At 41.2% G+C, this 22,050-nt stretch overlaps 1 protein-coding gene across 1 annotated transcript in view; it reads left to right on the forward strand.

Moving 5' to 3' along the window:
• Positions 1–19,246, forward strand: part of CALCRL (calcitonin receptor like receptor) — a 109,242-nt gene extending 89,996 nt beyond the window's left edge. Inside the window, exons 12-14 of the mRNA XM_019553978.1 lie at positions 8,552–8,770; positions 9,403–9,444; positions 15,149–19,246. Of these exons, the coding sequence (XP_019409523.1) occupies positions 8,552–8,770; positions 9,403–9,444; positions 15,149–15,370 (483 nt within the window). The 3' untranslated portion in view covers positions 15,371–19,246. The remainder of the gene's footprint in view (positions 1–8,551; positions 8,771–9,402; positions 9,445–15,148) is intronic.
• The last annotated feature ends 2,804 nt before the right edge of the window (positions 19,247–22,050 follow it).

Below are 22,050 nucleotides of genomic sequence, written 5' to 3' on the forward strand. Positions count from 1 at the left end.
CCACATCTTCATTCCCTAATAGATGTAATAGTGGATAGCCTGACTAAAGAGATTTGCATGTGGTTCATGTGCTTCATTAGTAACGAAGTGGCTATGTTGGTGGTCCAGAAACCACCAGGGAATATGATTATATACCGTTGTCCACATTTCATACTTACTTCCCCGCACAAGGCCCAATAGCTTAGAGCACAACCATATGTCTGTTAAATCATAAACAGAGCAAGTTAAGCAACTGGAAGTCACAGTGAAATAAATTTGATGTTATACTCCATTTACATGGGGTCTGAATTTAGCCTATGGAATGTTGGCATCTTAGTATCCCTGTATGAAACATAGCTTCTTGCAAAAAAAAACCCCAACTAACCTTCAGATATATACAAGAGAAATAATTTTGGTAATTTCCTTCTTGAATGTTTGCTGAGCATGTCAGCGACTTCAAATATTAAAGTAATTTTCAGTAGCATAAGGTATCAGAAAATATTTTGATCGGCTGGACTTAGCAGAATCATTATGTATAATTTACCACTATATGTTTTCATATCATATTCCATTTTGAGTAAGGGGATTTTGTTAAAAGAAATGGAATGTTTTGGGAAAAGAAACAGTTCATATTTGCCCCTGTGGGTGATACTGCTTCTACTGCATGTCATCTTTATAAAGAACACAGAATCCCTTATGTTTACAAGCTGTTGGCTCTCTCCAGCCAAGTAGCAAAAAAGTTGCAGCATCTGGGCATAAATGGTTCTCATGATTGGCTTTGTCATTGTGATGTTAGCATGATTAACAAGAAGCTTTGCTTGTCTTTTGTTCAAATGTTATGATGTAGAGACTGCGACAGGAGAAATTTCAAACATTTTACAGATTTAAATGCACCAGGATAGATTTTCAGAACTGTTTGACACTAGCCTATCCCTCCTTCTCTTGAAGCATCTGAGGAAGGTTCTAGTCCATCACATTTTTTTCTTCTTTTAAAGATTATTTCAAGACCATTCTGGCTGATTTACAGCCACTCTGCTCATTTAACTGCCTTTGGCATCAGTTAAAGCTCTGCATAAATATTACATCATTACATCTGAGTAAAACCCATTATCCAGGGTAATTGCTGGGGGTGGGCAAAATGGGCCCTATTCAATTCGGATACAGAATCGGGGACAGTGATTCAATTAGCTGATTTAATTAGTTGATTAGTTGATTCAATTCAGGCAAATCCAAATCTGAAGATTCGATGCTGATTCAGAGAATCAGAGATTCTGGCATAGACACAGCTTCAAATGTTTTTTCTACATACCTTGAGGTACCAAGTAGCTCATGAATGTTGCAAGGCTGGGATGGATGGAGCGTCCCACAGAAGCATGAGAGAAAGGCCCGCATGCTCGGCAGCAAACCCAGAAGTGGACTGGAAGATCCATTTCCGGGTCTGCCAGGGAGCGCACTCACACCTCCCCCAGATCAGCAATCAGCCATGGGGGGACCCTAGGTGCCCCCCCAGACCCAGCTGCTGAGCTAGAGAGGGGCGGGGGGCCCCCCGCACGCTGTCCAGCAGACCCGGAAGTGGCCTGGAAGTGCTTCTTGTCCGCTTCCAGGTCTGCGGCCATGCACGCTGGGGAGCCCCTCGTGCTTTTGTGGGACACTCCATGTTCCCCAGTATCGCAGCATTCATGAGTGGTCTGGTACCTAGAGGCATGTGGAAAAAACATTTAAAGCTGTGTCTGTGTCAGAATTGCCAAATCTTTCTGAATCTCTCCAAATCAATTTGGAAGGTTCCAATTCGATTCGGAGAGATTAAAGGGTCTCTTGATTTGGGCTGAATCAGGGGCCGAAGCTGTGCACAGCCCTAGTAATTGCCCCAGTTCTACAAAGTACTAAGTATCCTCAACTTTCATTTCTTCACATATAAATACTATACAGGCAAAGATATACTTTTTTCTTTTTTCCTGAGAGTCTTTTTGACTCAAACTTTCCAGAAAGCATTTGTTCTCCAATTAAGAACAAAAACCTATAAAATTTTAGCCAAAAAGGGAGACAGATAACATACTATAAACAATTGAAAACAACCCATTTAAAATGGAAATGATGGTTCAATTTTAAGAGTGGGTCTAATCCAACAAATAACCTGATTTTCAACATCCACTTCAGTTAATGGGACCACTAACTAACATGGTCACTGGATCAAGCCCTATGTATATTATCATGTGCCCTGGCAACCATTCAACCGGTTTTGGTTTTTTTTTCCAAAAAACAAGAATACAGGTTTCCTTTTCTGTCTTTTTTTAAATGTAATGGCCAAATCTTGAGCCTAGTGCATAGCCTATTGTGCCAATAATTATCAAGTGCTTGCTGGAGATGTCTATGATCTGTAGTGTGCAGATGCCATCAGAGATACACCATATCTTCTATCCTGTAGATCATGTCAGTCAGGCCTCCCGCACTTATTGATGTAACTTTTAAGAAGTCCTTTGGTATTAGTAGTAGTAGTTACTCAAATTTGACAGCCTAGAATCAGTCCGAAATCCAACTGGTAAAGAAAGAATGAAATCCTGGCTTCCTTGAAGTTCATGGTAGTGTTGGCCATATTTCAAAGATATTGTGTGTTACCCTGTGTCAGTGGTCTCCAACTTTTTTATGGTGAAGGTCACTTTTTGGCATTCCAGCCCCTCCACCCTGTCCCGCTCCCAGCACCATCCCTGGCCCCCAGCCCACTCTACCACCTCCCCAACCCCGTCCACTCCCCACCTGTTGGACAAGCTGCCTGGGCTCTGACCCCACTCACCCCACCCAGCCCAGTACGTCCTGCCACTCCTGATCATGAAGCCTCTGACAGACTGTAATCGGCTGTCAGAGACTCCACGATTGATCAGTCAATCAGGAGTTCATGACCACTGCCCTATGTTATATTTCCTAACTCCAAAACTGCTTACTTACTTACAGAAACATGACCTATATAACAGTATAGTCTGTGATTAAACTGAGAAGTGCATTGCATCTACAGTAAAAGCTCTGTTATCCGGCATCCCCTGGGAATAGGGGATGCTAGCTAATCAAATATTCTGGTTAATCAAATGTGCACCATTTGGTGTACTGCCCTGTGTCAGGGTGCTGGAGGACAGGGAGGGAGGCCCTGCGCAGGCTGCTTTGTCCCACACAGGCTGCTTTGCCCCATGCAGGCTGCTTTACTCTGGGCTATGGGCCGAAGAAGTGGCAAGAACTCTGCTCATGGTGATGGCAAATCCCAGAAGTGTTTCTTCCAGTTTCACTTTTGCCGTGTCCCTCGGATGCCAGTTAATAGTTTTCCGGATAATAAAGTGCCGGTTAACACAGCTTTTGCTGTATTTCAGTTTGTTTAAAATTGCTCTGGAAACATATAACATCTTACAGGATCTGGCCTCACTTTCAAAATTTTATATCTTTTCCTTTAAGAAAAGAAAAATAATATACTACAATAATTTTGAAGATACATAGATATAAAGGGTTTGTTCCAAAGTGCATTGATAACTAAACATGGCTCTAAATCTTGCCTATCATGGAAGTGATATAAGAAATATCTCCTGAAAAGTTTACTGTACTTTCCCAATCAGACAGCAGCTAAATACTGTAAGTGGATTTGGAAAAGACAAATCAGAAAAAAAGACTTAAGGGTACATACATGCACTTTGGCTGTGAGAACAGAACCCCCATGCTCCAGCTTATGTCTTTTACTAGACTTAACCTATGATGTTTTCCTCAAGGTCACCTAACAGGTTAGTGTAATGTTTCTCAATTTTTTTAGACTCAGGGCACCATTTATTAGACTCATAGCTCCCCTTGAAAGATTCCAGCTCTTATTTTTCACCTGTTTTTTTTTACTATAAAAAATAATAGAGCAATTCTTATAGAATGATAGAAAAGCTAGGGTTGGAAGGGACCTCTGGAGGTCATCTAATCCAATCCCCTGCTCAAAGCAGGAACATCCCTAGCCAAGTCATCCCACTCAAAGCTTTGTCTAGCCCAGTCTTAAAAACCTCCAAGGACAGAGACTGCACAACCTCTCTGGGTAACCTGTTCCAGTGTTTTACTACCCTCCTAGTGAGAAAATTCTTCCTAATATCAAACCTAAACTTCCCTTGCTGCAACTTGAGACCATTGCTCCTTGTTCTGTCATCTGTCACCACTAAGAACAATCTAGCTTCATCCTCTTTTGAACCCGACTTCAGCTGGTTGAAGGCTGCTATTAAGACCCCTCTGTCTTCTGTTTTTTAGACCAAATAATCCCAGTTCCCTCAGTCATTCCTCATAAGTCATGTCCTCCAGCCCCCTCACCATATGTGTTGCCTTCTGCTGGACTCTCTCCAGTTTGTCCACATCCTTTCTGTAGTGGGAGGCCCAAAACTGAACATAATTCCAGATGTGGCCTCACGAGTGCTGAATAGAAGAAAGTAATCACTTACCTTGACCTAATGGCAACACAGCTACCAATGCAGCCCAGTATGCCATTAGCCTTCTTGGCTTATTTTTCACTGTAACCCCCAGGTCATTTTCTCCAGAGCTGCTGTCCAGCCAGTCAGCCCCCAACCTGTACTAAGGCATGGGATTGCTCCTTTCTAAGTGCAGGAATTTTCATTTGTCCTTGTTGAACCTCTTTTAGCCCAATCCCCCAATTTGTCCAGCTCACACTGAATCCTAGCCCTACCCTCCAGCATATCTACTACTCCCTCTAGCTTAGTGTCATCTGCAAACTTGCTGAGGGTGCACTCTATGCCATCTTCCAGGTTGTTGATGGAAACATTAAACAAAACCGGCCCTAGGACTGGCCCATAGGGCACTCCACTTGATATCAGCTGCCAACTAGATATTGAGCCATTGATTACTACTCCCTAAGCCTGATGTTCCAGCCAGTTTTCTAGCCACCTTACAGTCCATTCATTCAGCCCATACTCCTTGTCTGCAAGAATGTTGTAGGGCACTGTATCAAAAACCTTGCTAAAATCCAGGTACACAACATCCACTGGTCTCCCCACATCCAAAGAGCCAATCATCTCATCATAGAAGGCAATCAGGTTGGTCAGGCATGATTTGCCTCTGGTAAACCAATGCCAACTGTTCCTAGTCACATTTTTCTCCTTCAAGTGCTTAGAAATTTCTGAGGATCTGCTCCATGATTTTTCCAGGAACTGAGGTGAGGCTGACTGGCCTGTAGCTCCCTGGATCCTCTGTTCTCCCATTCTTAAATATGGGCCCTATGTTTGCCCTTTTCCAATCATCCAGGACCTCTCCTGATCATCATAAGTTTTCAAAGATGGTGGCCAGTGGTGCTACAATCGCATCATCCAACTCTCTCAGCACACTCAGGCACAACCCATCCGGCCTCATGGACTTGTACACATCCAGCTTTTTTAAGTAGTCCCTTACATATTCTTGGATCACTGAGGGCTTCTCACCACCTCTCCAAACTGTCCTGCCTGGGGCAGTAGTCTAGGAGCTGACCTTGCCTGTGAAGATTGAGGCAAAAGAGGCATTGAACACTTGAGCCTTTTTTGACAAGGTTGCCAGTTTGCAGCTGGCCAGATGTTTGAAGAAAGCCTCATCTACCACTTCCTCCTCATCTGGTGGTCTATAGCAGACCCCCAACATGATATCACCCGTGTTGCTTTCCCCTCTAACCCTAACCCAGAGACTCTCAACAGGCCTATCTCCAGCTTCATATAGATATGTTTGACTTGCATCTTGCATGGCCTCCTGAGGAAGGTCACTTGATGCCTCAAAGCTTATTCAACAGTTCTCCCATCTTTCCAGCAGTTGATCCAATAAAAGAGATAATAGAAGACTCCTTGCCTTTCTTGAATCTTCTTGTCACTTGTTATGGCTATGAATACTCACTGTGTTTAAGTAGATTTAAGCCCAGATCCACAAAGGTATTTAGGCACCTAACTTCTAGTGGGGGTGTCTACACAAGACATTTACTTTGCAGTAAAATCTCAGCATCTACACATGTGGTCCTATTAGTCCATAGTAAACTAATTATCTCTGCCAACACAAGCACTATCCTACAATGGCATTATTTAGTGCACCGCAACACATGTAGATGCTGATAGGGCTGGCTGGGGCATGAGGGTGCTTCAGTGTCGGGGGCTTCCTGCTGACTAGCCCTGCTCTGGAGCACCCTTTTGCCTCAGCCATCCCCTCCACTGTATGATGACCCAGGTCGAAGCAGCCCCAGGCTGGCAGGCTGACCTCCAGGGCTCCCTGCCAGCTGGGGCTGTTCCACTCTGGCTCAACGTGCTGCACTCCTGGGCACACATGTAAATGTCCAGGGGCAATAAATACCAGCATAAACTGTTCTGGAGTATATTCAATCACATTAATAGGATATGTAGTCACGCCCAGTGGAACTCAAATCTGGTTCAAACTCAGTAAGCAATAAAAGTCTGCTAACCACTGTAAAAACTGAGCATGACAATTTTAAAATATTATATTTCAAATATTTATATGCTCTAAAAATAATCATAATATCATGACCTTCCTTTTATCACTTTTTCCATAAGTGAATAGGGCAACAATACATACATGCCTAGTGAAGTTTTTCATTTTCCATAGATGATTAAAAGGCACTTTTGTCCTTAATGCAGGCACAGCAAAAATTATTAAAAATCTTGCCCCTTCAGCAGCTATCTACACTAGAGGTCATTAACCAAGCTGGTAATCCCAATAAGGTCACTCAGTGGGGCTTTAACTTCAGTGAAGCAAGTGGTATAAGGCCTGATTTGGAAATGACTTGGCACCTTTCTATAGAGTCATGCTTAACTGGAAAACACAGAAGAAACATACTAACTCAAACTGATCTTTTAGCTTGGGCATTTCTCTGTGCAAGCAACCCCCACTTAGCACTCTTAATTGGTTCCAGAAAAACCAAGCACTAAGCAAAACCGCGCTAAGCGAACCCCATTTTCTCATAGGGATGAATGTAAATATACATAATTGATTACTGCAGCTTTGCCACCATTACTGCATACTTGCCACCATTTCTCACCGCCGCCGCTGCCTCTCCCCATTAGCCTCCTGGTCGCTCCAGTCCCACATACCAGCCCGGGCCTGCATTCGTGCTGCCTTACCCTGGGCCTCTACCAGCCCTGGCCCCAGACACCACCACAGACCCTGCGCTAATGCCTGTTCCCCCCACTCACCGCTTCTCACTGCCGCCACCTCTATCCGCCGGCCCACTGGCACTCCTGCTGCCCTGCTCTGGGCATGGGCCTCTGCTGGCCCTGGCCCCAGGCCCCACACTCCTGCTGCCCCACCCTGGGTGCAGGCCCCAGTTGGCCCCGGCACAGGCCCTGCACTTCTCACCACTGCTGCTGCTTCAGCTGGTGAACTCAGGCGGTGGAGCATCCCACAGGAGCAGGGTGAATGTTTGCAGCTGGCCAGAAGCAGGGCAGTTTGCAGCGTCCCTGCTACTTTGCCCAGCCAAGTGTAAACCCCACCCCATTCCCAGACGGCTGCAAAACCACCAGCCCCTCCACCGCCCCAGCAGTCTGTATTCAGCAGCCGTGCCGGGCTTCTCCCCATCCTCATGCTCACGCCTGCCCCGCATTCGCTGCCACTCACCGCACTTGCTGCTGCCACCGCCACTACTGCTTCTCCCTGCCTTCCCACCAAAGCTCACTGATTCCATTGAGTGCTATAGCAAAACTCACTGAGCACTCAGAGGAACCAGGTATCAATTTTAAATGAGCACTATAGCGAAATAGCGCTAACTGAAACCATGTTAATGGGTGCTGCCTGTATTAGGATGTTTGGACTTCCTGGATAATTGGGCATTAATTCACTTAAATCATGGTGCAGTACATTAGCTTCTATGGGATCTGGACCCGTGCCTTGGGTCCCCTGTTAGTAAGTGTTTACAGTAGTTTTTTGCTGCCAGAGAATATAGTGAGAATGTACTCATTAATGTCTCCACAGTGTCTTGAGTGCTTTGGATGGAATGTGCTGTAAAAGTGCAAAATACTGTTACTATTGTTTTAAATAGCATAATAATAGCATCTTCTAATCTCATCATTGTCTAGGCAATCCTGTCCCCTTTATAGCAAAATCTCTATTGATTTTGCTCATTAGACTTTGATTTTCTCCTACAGCTTCCATGGACTTGAATTTGGCATGTTCAAATTAATGTGCAACCTGATTCTGAATTCCTTGGGTGCCAAAAACTTAACTGATGTTACTGGGAATTTTGAATATGCAAGGAATGCAGGATCAGGCTGACAACTTGTAAGCCCCATGGGGGTTGGTATTTGTGTTGCTATACATGCACAAGCTTGAAAGACCTACATGATTATCTCTATAAAAGCATAAAAGGAAAAGAAGTATCAAAAATGTATCTCCTTCAAATGCCAAAGAATGGCTCCCAGCCAGATGAAGGATATTTCAGTATATTTTACAGTAAATACATATGTAATGACATACATGTAGTATGATTTGTCTTAAGAATTTTGTAAATGTTTCCCTTGTTTTTCAACATTATAAAATAAATTTGGCCCATTTTATCAGACTTTAAGAAAAAGTACATTTTCTTTTCTTTTAGGTAAACTTTTTTTTCCTGTTGAATATTGTGCGAGTTCTTATAACAAAGCTAAAAGTTACACACCAGGCAGAATCTAATCTGTATATGAAAGCTGTGAGAGCTACCCTGATTTTAGTGCCACTTCTTGGCATTGAATTTGTGCTGTTTCCATGGCGACCAGAAGGACGTATTGCTGAAGAAGTATATGACTATGTGATGCATATCCTTATGCATTATCAGGTAGGAAGCTTTTAGTAATACTTGTCACTTATCCTAAAGAGTAGTCAAGATGTGAATGGAAGCTTTAAATATAACCACAATTTTATTATTTCAATGTATTTAACAACTGTGTAAATTATTTTTTGTTACATTTCATTTAAACTAGTCCTTTAAAACCGGGGTGTCAAATTCACTTTGCTCCCAGGCAAGGTCATGATAGTAGGGCTCTTTGAGCCAGATTTGGACCTGGTGGTGATCGGGTAAGCAGAGCAGGCAGCATGGTTGTGTCAGCACAACCCTCTCACCCTCCTGTTACCCACAGCCATTGCCATTCCCAATGGAGCTGTGTAGCTCTGGATTCTGTGGCAGGCCGAACCCCCTGCTAGCCTCAGCCCTGAATTGCCTGGCTTACCAGAGCTCTGCAGTCCAGAGGTAACTTTGGGCTAGATCCGACCCGTGAGTCATATGCTTGAAGGCCCTATTTAGAAGAAATAAAATGTCACATTAAATGCCTGGCCAAATGACTACTAATTGAATTTTCATTTGCAATCCATTTTCTCCTTTGCTAGTTGCATATTAAGTAGGAATTTTAAATATTTTTATAGCTCAAAATATCTGTAAGGGCCAAAACTTTCTGTTTGTTTGTTTTGCAGGGTCTGTTGGTGGCTACAATTTTCTGCTTTTTCAATGGAGAGGTATTGTACCTGATTTAAATTTATTTCTTGTTCATTTCATTTTTCAAGTTTCAATTTCAGTTTTTTTAAAAAGCTATTTACGATCCCAATGACAAATGTAAAGTTTTAAATGAGACTTAAAAGAAATATGTAAATGACAAGTAAGAGAATGGTATTTGAGCTTCCCTTTTCTGACAAGTGATTAATTAAGGTAAGGAATTTCCTCTAATATGGTTCATGGCATTACAAGTACTGAAGGGCCCATTCCTGTTAGAAGCTGAGTAGGTGCCAAGTAGCTTCAGCATTTATTTCAGAATTAATGCAAGACACAAAGCATTCTGCAGATTTTTTGTATGAAAAGTTCATATGAAAATATCATATTCAAACCTGGCAGAAATGATTCTAGAAAATAAGCACTTAAGTGTCCTCACTGTGGCAGCCTCAGTCCCAGTAAGATGGAATTGATTCTTCCAGGTTAAGGGCAAGGCACAGTGAAGGAACACCTTTAACTTCCTCTACTATAATATATCATCTCCAGCTTCTGGGTCTTTTAATCTGGTAACTCCATGAATACTGACTCCTGCTATAAAATGAGGAGGTGAGGGGGAATCACATGTTTTAGTTTGGATTTTTAGAATCTTTTTGGCAAAAAGAAAAAGATAAGCTTATGCTTTAGAATTGTTTTTTAAAATTATAAAGGCAAAATGACTATTTTAGGGCAAGGCCTTTATACATTTACATTACTAAACAGTTATCTTCATCATTGTTCTTAGAATCCTGCCTAGTAGAATCAGTGAACGAGTGGTCTGAATCCTACAAATACCAATACATATAAAAACAGCAAATATTGTTCACATTCACTCATTGATATTGGTGCCACTTGGGGGAGGAGCAGAAGCAGCAAAATTCTGTTAATATAAGAACTGAGTAAAGTTTATTTCCAAATTGGAACAAAACTAAATGGGCCTGAAATTTTCTCAATAAACTGTCTGTTATTTTTCAGAACTGTTGGAATGCTTGAGAGATATTGGGGAGAGAACTCCCGGACCACCTTCATCACTGTGTTTCTGAGTTTTGTAGGAAGCGAGTGGCCAGAGCATGCTAGTGCATGTTGGAAGCTAGTAGCCAGAGCATACTGAGCATGTAGGAAGTTAGTGGCCAGGAGTTCAGGCATAAGACATAAGATTCATGTGTAGAACATAAGAGGTCTCAGTTTAATTGGCAGCCCTTGTAGCTTTGGGCAAGTCATTCTGGTACACTGTATCTCAGGCCTCTGCTACACAGTTGCATATACTATACAGTTAACTGGTTAATAGCACAATAAATTTAAACCAACCACATGTGCAAAGTAAGACCGGCCACAAATGCAAAGTAAAGTATCGCACAATTAACAGGTTAATCACGCAATAAACTTAGACCAGCCACATGTACAAAGTATATTAACACACCGTAAAAATGAGCTATTGATCTATAAAAAGAGCCAACAAAGTTAATGCTTGAAAGTGTGTAACAACTCTATAGCTGGTTTCTATCCCACTTTAATTTGAACATGCAGCAAGACCCCTGAGGTACCTATACACGAGCATGGAGGCTGCTGAAACCCACTGTAATTACAGCACACTGGAGCAGACTTGATTAATCATATCTGCTAGAGCATGATATTTACTGTGCTCCAGCCAGCTTCCATGTCTAATGTGTCAGGATCCCCGCACTCCAAAATGGTGGAGAGGACGCTTTATCTAAAGCTCGTCAAACAAAGTGCCCCCGCCACCATTTTAAAGCATGGGGATGCTGATAGACAAGATGCTGTGGACACTTTGACTTGAGCAGCTCTCAGAGCCACCCCACCTCCAGATCACATGTATAGACACCCCAAATGTCCTGTTTTTAAAAAAACCCAAGCTGTCTGTCACATCTATTTAAATTTTAAATTACCAGTTCTTCAGTGTGTTACTATGTGCATGTACTATGGATATTCATGGCAAAAAGAATAATTAGTAATGATAATAAGAATGTTAACATTCATTTAGGACTGCACGTATCTTTTAATCAATTGAGAATAGAGGCTTTCATATTGAGAGTTTAGGTCACAGCATCAGAATAATAGGAAAGGAGTGGAATTTTAGCAACTTCTGAAGTTCCTTTCTCAGAAAGACAGATATTTTATAACATTCCTGTGACTCACAGCTTCATTTAATTGAAATGGGTTCTTTACAGTGTGAAAAATTAAGCTTGCATACTAACCTTACTCAATATGTGGCAGAACTTCCTCTGATGTAAATTGGAATAGTACATACAGCTCCAGAAAGAGATACTGAATTTTTTTACATAAAGAGAGCTAAAACTCAGATCCACAAAAGTATTTAGACAGCTAATATTTGTTCAATGCTTTGATGATCTGCACTTATGAAGTGCAGACTAAAAGGCTTGCAGTGGATTCAGACAGATGGTAATCCAGATGGGGAAAAATATACTGGCTTCCTACTTTAACTGGTTTCTTTTGATAATTGTCTATAAGTTTATTATTATCTCTTTTTTGAGAAATATTAAGCCCTTTTTTTAACTAAGGCTTTGATATCAGACTTCAGGAAGTCCAAAGTTTATGTCTGTGCTGTTCTATTTTTATTTTTCTTTCAAAATTAAAGCCACAGTGACCTTAGGCAAAATAAGGCATTGTGCTAGAAAATGTAAACCAAACAAAAACAAGACATAATGAAAGTACTGACCCACAACAGTTGGTCACCATTAGTCCTGCAAGTCGTGGCTTATCGTGTAATTCTGTGTTCATCAATAAATCTGACATAACTGGGTAATTTGGGATATTTAATTTGTGAAGACAATTTCACCATAGCACTCTCTGAAATCAGACCCCCCTCCCCCCACAAGTTAGCTGCCCATCATTTTCAATCTTTTTTGAAAGTCTAACAAGGAAATAAATATTATAGCTCAGGGGTGTGCAATTATTTCAGGTGGAGGGCCACTTAACAAGTTTTGGTGACCTGCTGAGGGCCACATGGGTAGTCCCATCCCTTAACAGTTGCCCCACCAACTTGTTGTCATCTTGGGAATGGAAGACCCACTCATAACCCCTGACCTTTGCCACCAGAAGTCCCTCCCTTTGCCCCCCTGGAAATACTCCTTTTGGGAGGTTGCCATCTTAGAACCAGAAAAACACCAAATCATACACTAAAAGTCAAACACCTACTATAACATATTTAAATTTTATTATGAAAAATATTTTGTCATGATTTTTTTCTTTTGTGTATATAGAGTAATTACATAACTCAAAAATAAATTCTTAGTCTTGTATATTGCGGGGGGGTGTATGGTGGGGTGTGGTTGTAGGTGTATGTGTATGGGGGTATATGTATGGTGTTGTGGGGTGTGGGTGTGGAGTGTGGGGGTGGTGGTTGGGTATCTGGTGTGTGTATGTGTGGTATGCATGTGGTGGGTGGTGTGTGTGTGTGTAGTGGATGTGTATGGTGGGGTGTAAGGGGTGTGGTTTTGTGTGTGGTTGGATGTGGGGGGGTGAGGAGTTTTGAGTGGGTATGACTATGTGAGGGGGCATAGGATATGTTGGGGGATTATGTATATGTTGGGGGTTGTGGGGGCAGGGTGTGGGTTTGTGGGGTGTAAGGAAGGGTGGTGGGGAACTCCCCACCCCTCATGTCCTGCCATGGTGCAGCAGCAGCAGGTGGGTCACACAGGGCACAGGCACCCAGTGGGACACAGCTCTGGCCAGCACTGGACATTGCAGTGAAGGGTGCAGCCTCCCCTGGGCCATCTGTATCCAGGTGCTTCCTGTCACTCGTGCATAGCCCCCACACTCACCAGGCATGCATGCTGGGGCTGGCTGCTTTCTCCACCAGGGCTGTCTTGCAGGGGAGGGAAGCCCCAGATGCCTTCCCCTGGGGAGCAGAGAAGGCAGCCAGCTCCAGTGCCTGAGGCTTCTCTCTGGTGCTGTGCGGCCCTGGCCGGAAAGGCAGCTGGCTCCAGCACACGGGGCTTCCCTCCCATGTTGTGAGTGCAGGGCCTGTGCATGAGTGGCAGGGAGTGCTGGCAATACAAATGACCTGACAAAGGCTGCACCCCTCGCTGCAGTGTACAGTGCTGGCTGCAGCCATGCCCCATCAGGCACCTGCACCCTGAGCACCCCACCTGCTGCTGCTGCTGCTGGTGCTACCACCTACCAGGGCTGCATGCAATAGGGAGAGTGGGGAGGGAGTCCCCACACCTTCCACCCTCCCTCACACCCACACACTGGTCAGCCATTCTCCATGCTGCTGCCATCCCCTTGGGCACGGGCTCCGTGCTGCCGCCAACCTCATCCCCACACTCTGCACTCCTGTCCAGCTGCAGCCTCGCCCCCACTGCTTCCCTACCTGCTGCCCAGAGCCAGAAGGAGACCAGGGAAGTGGAGCAGGCCCCTGGGGGCTGCAGCAGCAGTAGCAGCCCCACACAGAAGCTGTGTGCTGGTGGGTCTGAGCCCTTCTACCCACAGGGGTGGGAACAAGGCAATAGGGTGTGTTTGGGGCTGTGTGTACGCATAGGCACCTTGTTCCCTCCTCATGGGCGGAAGGGCTGGGTGGGGCACAATTTGCTGGTGGGCCCTTGGGCCAGATAAAAGTGCTTGGCGGGCCATATCCAGCCAGGCCATATCCAGCCCATGGGCTGTATTATGCCCTTCCCATTATAGTTGAACTATTGCTGTTATATTAAATACTCATCACATTAGGGCAGGTTTTTAAAACCTCTTATCCATTTTTCACCTACAGTTTGCAGCTGTAAATAACAGTAGCAGAACAGCTCTGATAACTGCCAGCACCAATAAAATTGTTTGTACAAAGAGAAAGCTAGATTGTAGCTGAGATGAAATTAAGGTACCATACAGCTAAAACTTGATTCCTAATGTAATTTCAGTTTGAATGGCAAGATTAGTGCATGACCTTTTGCCTCTTGAGCACAAGGAAAAAAGGCACAAGGAAAAACATAAATGAAGACTTTAACTTGAGTCTTTCTAAAAGCAGCTGTTTCAGAATTCCGGTCATTTTTCACTTGACCCCTTCCCTGTGAATGTCATTAATGTGGCTCGTTTGGTAAATCCAGCCTTTGTGCAGCACAGGTGTTTTGCCATATTGTATTAGAGAAAGCCAACTGAAAAACAAAATATCCTTACAATGAAGCATATAAACAAACTGGGGACATTGAGGCCTTCAGTTATTTTATCAAATTTATTTTTCACCAGGGTAAGAAAATATGATGAACTCAATTCAGGAAATTGTATTTTCTATCAGTTTGATGAGGGCTTAATCAGAAAAAGAGATGATGCAAGTAAGATATTGGTGCTAATATATGAATTTACATCTCCCAAGGAACTGACCTCTTGAATATAGTTGCTAATAGAGGTGGCTGCTCATCCTTAAAAGTGGTCTTTCCACTTCAGGTCAAGTACATTAGTGAAGGAGAGCAGAAACTTGAACTCCAGCTAGTCTCCAGAGCTATTAATCCAGCACCTTTTGTAAGCATTAAATTACTAAAAGTGTAAAATATAATTATACCATTCAAGATGTACCAGTGCACCTAACTACTTTTATATTTCCTTCATAACATCCCAGGTAGTTGAATATATTGCCGTGTACTCACAGTTTAACTACAGAATGTAAAGTATCTTCCAAAAAAGTATATATAATGTTTTTCCTTTCTTCCTGTTCACTTAATGCAACAGGTCCAAGCTGTTTTGAGAAGACACTGGAATCAGTACAGAATCCAATTTGAACACAGCTTCAGTCACTCAGATGCTATTCGCACAGCTTCCTACACAGTATCATCAATCAGCGATGTTCAAGGTTACAGCTACAATCATGATTCCACCACTGAACATTTAAATGGGAAAGGATACCATGACATGGAGACTGTTGTTTTAAAAACTGAAAAGTTATATGGCTGACTGCTAGAGACTGTTTAGATCTTCAGTACTCTAATCTTCAGAGTTCATGAACTTGACCTGTTGATTTAGTGACTTCATGGCCAGATTTTTGCCAAACCTGGGACGTTTTTTTCCTGAATGATGCAACCTAAGACAACGTATTCCTCACACGTATATTCACTTATACATATGTGTGTGTGTGTGCGCGCGCACATGCATGAATGTGTGTCAATGCAGTATGGACACATAAATATATATGTATGCACAAATATATAAGTACATTTATAAAAATACAGACTTTGCCTCTTCAGTTTCTACCGTGTAGACAAAGTTGGCAATTTTTTTTATGAAGAGAATCAATGAAAGATTTCTTATTTTCCTGAAAGCTTGTATGAAGACTAGGTTATATTGTAAGCCACTTCATTTGCAAGAACTCAGCTTGTAAATACTTTATTTATCATATTGTAATGTTGTACTTCAACTGATGCAACCTAAACAAGTGGTTACGGCAGGTGCCAGAACTACAATAAGATGTCCAGGTTAATATCATATACAATATATAACTATTTAGAAAGACAGACTATTTAGGGCAGGATTGCAGCAACCTATGGCTTTTTGGCTGAATTTGGCCTTCCCAGTGATTTAATTCAGCCTGCAAAGCCAGGACATTGGTGGCAATTTGGTAGTGAGACATCTACCTTTTGAATTAACTCCATTACTTCATCCTGCCACTCCTAAAAGGTCGCCAAGCCCTGGTTTAAGATAATGGACTTTGATATATATTGGCAGTGAGCTGGCTCATTTTTGCTTCTGTTTTAAACCAAGCATAAAGGGATACAGATGCTACTGCCAGAAATCTGCAGTATGAAACCACCCAACTGCATCTATCCTGCAATGTAATACTGTACAACAAAGTTTGAACTCTGTGTGTCTGTGTTTGTGGGTGTGTCTCTTCAGTGGCAGTTTCCTGTTGGCTTTAATGAAAGCAGTACTAGTTAGGTGCACTAGTTAGAAAAGTCCATTATTACTACACGTGTAACTTTTAATTCCTTTTTCAACAAAGCTTGATCACAAATGAGTTTGATGGAACTTAAAGGCATACTTAATCATGCTGCAGCTCTTTGGCAAGTCTACTTGCATTGAAAGATAATTATTCTTTAACACATACCTTGTTCCTTAGCTTATAAGGCAAAATTTGCATTGATGCTCTGCGAGTCTTTCCTGAAATGACATGCAAACTTGGATGCTATTTAAATAATAAAGTCAAGATCTTAGATGTAGGTGATTTTAGAATCATCGAGTTGGAAAGGACCCCAAGGGTCATGAACCCCAACCTCCTGCATGGATGCAGCATGCACTGTTCCTAACACATCCAAGACAGATACTTATTCAGCCACTTCTTGTATGTTGGAATTTTTCAGTGTTCAGAAAGCTTGTTACAATATAAGCTTTGTCTTATAAAAAACCTTTGGATACTTTTTAAAGTGTATTGTTTAGAAAATTCAACATTATATTGTGATTGTTGATTGTATAAGGTTTGAATCTGCCTCAGTTTACTCAAAGTTGAGCCATACTATATTCCATGAGTTCATTGTTTCTATTCCTCATGAATAAGGATATCGGAATAGAATTTATGGTAAACAAACAATTATTGTGAAGGCTGTTGAAAAGGTCTTAAGAAAATGTCTTTAAATATAGCATTTTATGTATGCTTTAAAAGTGTTATTTTTTTACATAGTGTATTTTTTATAGAAATGGAAGGAAAAAAATCAAGACTAGGGAAGCATAGTAGAAGATGACTGTCGCTCTCAGAAGATCCTGTTTAAAAGCAAATCTAGTGGCAGGGTTGATAGAATTTTATCATACAAAAATATTTCTGATTTATGAAAGCCAGCCTGAGAGGTAATAAAAAGCTTTTCTAAAAACAGTTTGCTTTTAAAAGCTTATGATTAAACATTATGAATTCAGGTTTATTCCTAATGTCATTTTGCCACTAGTTTTTTAATGAAATTAAATAGGCTGCTAATGAGCTATCCCAGTGCTTATTGGCATATGCTTTCCTAAGGCTTTGGATAAAGTTTGTCTTCATCATTGCAGTTTCAAAAGATAACAATGATAGGAAAATGCAATGCATTCATAACACTTGCAGTTTACCATATATTTCAGATCTTCTACTGGTTGGTGTTTAACTTGGAAGGGATTCTGCTAAAACTTTATGAAAATATAGAAACTCAGATGTTGCAGGCATCAAGATTTTTGTTCAGATAACAAGCTGTCTGACTGAGTGCATATGAACTTCATGAAAGTCATATGGAAGCTGTGCTTTCAGTGCCAGGTTCTAGAAATCAAGTGTCATAATATTTACTATTGTGAGGGATACAACCTGCTTACCAGTTTGCTTTCTGACCAAATTGCTGGAACAGTATTTTTTTATTATTATTTGGTTTGAGTGAAATTCCTAGAAAACTTAAGTAGTGTAGACATCCTGCTCAGATGTGAACTTCACGCATGGGATTAGATTCTCGTCTGCTGTAAATCAGCATAGTTCTCTGCAAGTCAGTGGAAATATGTAGAATTACACGAACTGAAGATCTTGCTCTTTAAGTTCATGGTCCAGATCCTCCAAGGCCTATCTCCCACTTAAATCAATCATCAAAATAAATGTGAGTTAGTTAGGCACTTGATGATCTTGGAAGACATATGCCCATGTGTAATCTAAACAGCAAGTTCTACGTTTTTAAGCTTTTAACTTCTTTAGGGTTTCTTTACATAAGATTTCCTGATGCTTGATTCAAAAGTGCCTGACTATAGACTATCGTGATTAAATAATAAATGATAGCTGAAATGCTGTTGTAATCTCAGAGTTAAATTAGAAGAGCTCAGTTTTATTTTAGTTAGTGCAACTTCACATCCTTTACTGAAGAAAGGACTGGGTGCCAACAGTACCCAGTCATTTCACTAGAGAGCTTTGTATTTGTATGGCACAAGAAAGAGATGATGGCTACAGCTACAGTGCTTTAGGTAAAAGGTTATTCTAACAGTTTGAGTGGAGAAACACAATGTACTATCAGGTGCCCTCTTCTCTTTAGGAAAGAGTGTACATTCATGTGGCCCTTGCAAGGTTGCATGAAACACAACCCTAGCTGGGCATTGTGCCCCAAATACTATATAGCTCTATTCCCCACTTAGTTTGAAGTAGAACATCTTCCACCTGGCACTTTCATTGTAGAATAGGTTTCCTACTTCTTTTTCTTTCCATATCCCTTTTACATCCTCAGCTGCTGAGAGCAGGATTTCTTTCTACTGTGATGTTTAATCAAAACATCAAATCCTTATGCTGATTTTCCTTGTGGCTTTTTGTTTCATACCTTATAGAGCACGAGACAAATCATTGTGCAGTTTTTACTTATATTCTGAAGGAAAAGAGGCAACCGTTTATTTTTAATAGTTCTTTTTAACAGGACAGCATTTCTCACTGCAGTTCCACATTTGTATGTATGATGAATATTTTCAATCTCTCTTGTTTAGAATCTTGTGTAATATTTGATATCTGTAATATTAAGATGTTAGTTTTATATGTCTGGATTTTCAAATAATAGAATGTGTCTATTTTTATCCTACTGCCTTCGTTTAACAAATTGCCACAAACAACACTTAGTTCAAGGTCTGTACTGGGATCTCAGCTTATTCCATTTTTTGTAAATGTTAACTTACCACTTTTTGGCATTCTGTATTTTTTCATAGTGAGTACTGGGCTGTAGAAATGCTACAACACATACTTTTGTGTTATCATTACATGCCATGAAACATTTATGCTTGGAATTAGGCAAAATTCAAGTATTGTACAATGTAAATAAGATTAATGAAGCTATGGCATTGTATTTATTGCTTATAGAGTAAGACTGAAACAAAAAATGTGAACTTATTTTGTTTTTGCTTCATTTTCACTCTTAATATGGAACATTAGTCATTTAATTGTTGAAAAATCAATATTAATTTTCTGATCAATAAAATCTTACACTTACCAGTTCTTGGATGCTTTCCGTATGAAAGATATGAGTTTTATTACTTACAATAATGATAAAGATGACCAGAACTATAGTTTACATAGTCATTCTGTAACTGAATGTGAAAAAAATTTAAAGTAGACAGAGAGGCATTACCTAAAGTTACTAATAATTTTCTTTTAGAGGGGCTTTTTATGGCTAATAGGTATAATGGCTGCAGCCTCCCATTATACAAATCACCTGGACAGAAAGATTCCTGGTACTTGAACAGACTACTACGGAAGTCCCACACTGCAATATTTACAAATTTCCAAGCATCCTATCAATATCTTTCTTCATGTTACCCTTACTTACTGCTTACATTGCCCTACACTGGACAGATGGTGCAATCCCTACATGGAATAATGAATAGATACTGATTTGACATTGATTCCAAAAAGACAGAAAAGTCTGTGGCAGTACATTTTAACCAGCCTGGATATTCCATCACTAACCTCAGAGTAGCTGTTCCTAAAGACTAAAAATAAAAAACTGAAAAAAAACCTTTTAAAATCAACTCGAATGTGGAATCATGCACAAACCAGATTGTAGGAAGGATAGGTGCATTTTCTATCTTAACTGAATCAGAGATGTAGAAGTTTTCATGCATCCATGATTTAGTTGTTAAACAGGTGCATCTCTACCTGCCTTCTACCTAATTTCAGACTAACATGGCTGCCTACATTCCTCTGCAATGTGAATTGTGTTAAAGTATGGTCTCAACAGAGAGTATGGATTCTTATCCCATTACCTGGATTATTTTTAACCTTTATGCCCACAGGTTAACTGCTTTGTTTATCCTCTTTGATTTCTTCAACTCACTTTTCACCTTTTCAGCAATAGAACCTGCTCCTATCACTTCCTCCCTTTTCCCTATCTTTTGTATTTAAATTACTTTATTCCTTTATTGCATGGTAGACATGGGAGTAGAGCTGCAGTCCTGAGAGACAGGAGCTGCAGATTGGTACTGACAGTCAGCTCTGCTCCCCATGCCCTGTGGGGAGAGAGGGAAGAAAGAAGCAAAGCCATGGATCCCCACAGCCCCATATAGCAGCCTCTGGCTAGAGAGCAGCAATTTTGAAAAATGCTCCCAGCTAGGAAGCACATCATGGGTTTGATAGATTATAAAGCTGCTTTTAAAATATTTCTAGGCTGTAACTGTTTCTAACATGTAAAGGACTATCTTTGCCTTTAGCACCCAATCCCCAGTTGGGTTCCACTACAGTGGGCTGGGCCAGCATAAGGCATCTTAGTGTGACTCAGAGATGCACACATATTGTTTGGACTCACAGGGACCCAACTCTGACCCTGTGATGTGACTGTGCTCCAGGCTTGTAGCTAGTTCAATGTCCATGCTATGAAGTCAACTGACAGGTTAGTTATGGATTAGCCAGGAAGCTTGCCTTCACTGCCACCCAAACTTCAGCATCCCCAGGAGCTTCAGGCCAGAAATAATATTATAGCACAAAACTTGGAGGAGCTACTCCACACCACCTCAGTAAAGCAAGAGGGTCAGTGACCTACTTTCCATCCCAAAACTACATAGCAAAACCCCAGGCACTGGAACAAAGTATGGCTCCAGTAGAAAATGAAGGGAAAGCAGGAAAATTTGGATTGGGAGGCATTTGCCTGGCAGCCCACCTATGCCTGGCACTCTCCATGGTCACCCTGGCAAAGCACTGAAGTGCCAACACATTGAAGCTATACTTCAGTATTCAAAGAAGGTATAACATAACTAACAGGCATAAGGTTTCCGCATTGCATATGTTCATGGAAACAAAGGTAAGGTAACAGTGTATATCGCACATGGCAGTGCAGAAGAGGACCGATCTTGGGTAGAAATAATCGCCCATTAGAAATAATGCAGTTTCTCTTCGAGGTTAATAGAGACATCTATACCATGTAACTACAGCTGGAGTTGTGGTCACATGTGTTTAACAAATATACACAACTGTTAACATCATTCACTACTTTGTGGCACAGTGGATGCTAAATCTAGGCCATTACATGAATATTGATTTTTCATTCTGAACAGGATACTACATACTTTTAACATTAAAATTCAATAGATATGATGGAACCATTAGTAAGCATAATGGGTCAAAAATTTGTATGAACATAGGGTGGGGAAAAATGCCTCCATTCTTTTAATGAAAAACTGTTTCATTATTCTGTTTTACTGATGAGTCAATTTTTTCCAGCTATTATCACAAAGTTAGAGTGAATGGTTCTAAATACAAGAGAAACATATTCATACATTTGCAAACATATGCAGTATACACCATGCATGCGCGCGCACACACACACACACACACACACACAATATAGATAGATAGATAGATAGATATGGTGATTTACTAACCTCACAAATACCAAATAATAAATAATCTATTGCAGGGGTGGGCAATTATTTGGGCCTGCAGGCCACATAAGGAGTTTTGGCTAGAGCTGTCACCGACTGAGTCAGTTCCCCCTCTGCCCCCCAAGTCCCCAAACCTCCCTATGCAGGACGGGGCTACGGGGCCTGAAATTAGCTCTCACCCATTTTGTATTACAAGTATAAAAAAGAAGAGAAGGCAATGCCGTAGGATTTTGTCTTCTACCAGCTCACAAATGTAACTGAATGCCATTAAATGAACAAAATTATACAACTAG

This window comes from Crocodylus porosus, unplaced genomic scaffold, assembly GCF_001723895.1.
Source record: "Crocodylus porosus isolate Cpor-Errol unplaced genomic scaffold, CroPor_comp1, whole genome shotgun sequence".
NCBI lineage: Eukaryota > Metazoa > Chordata > Crocodylia > Crocodylidae > Crocodylus > Crocodylus porosus.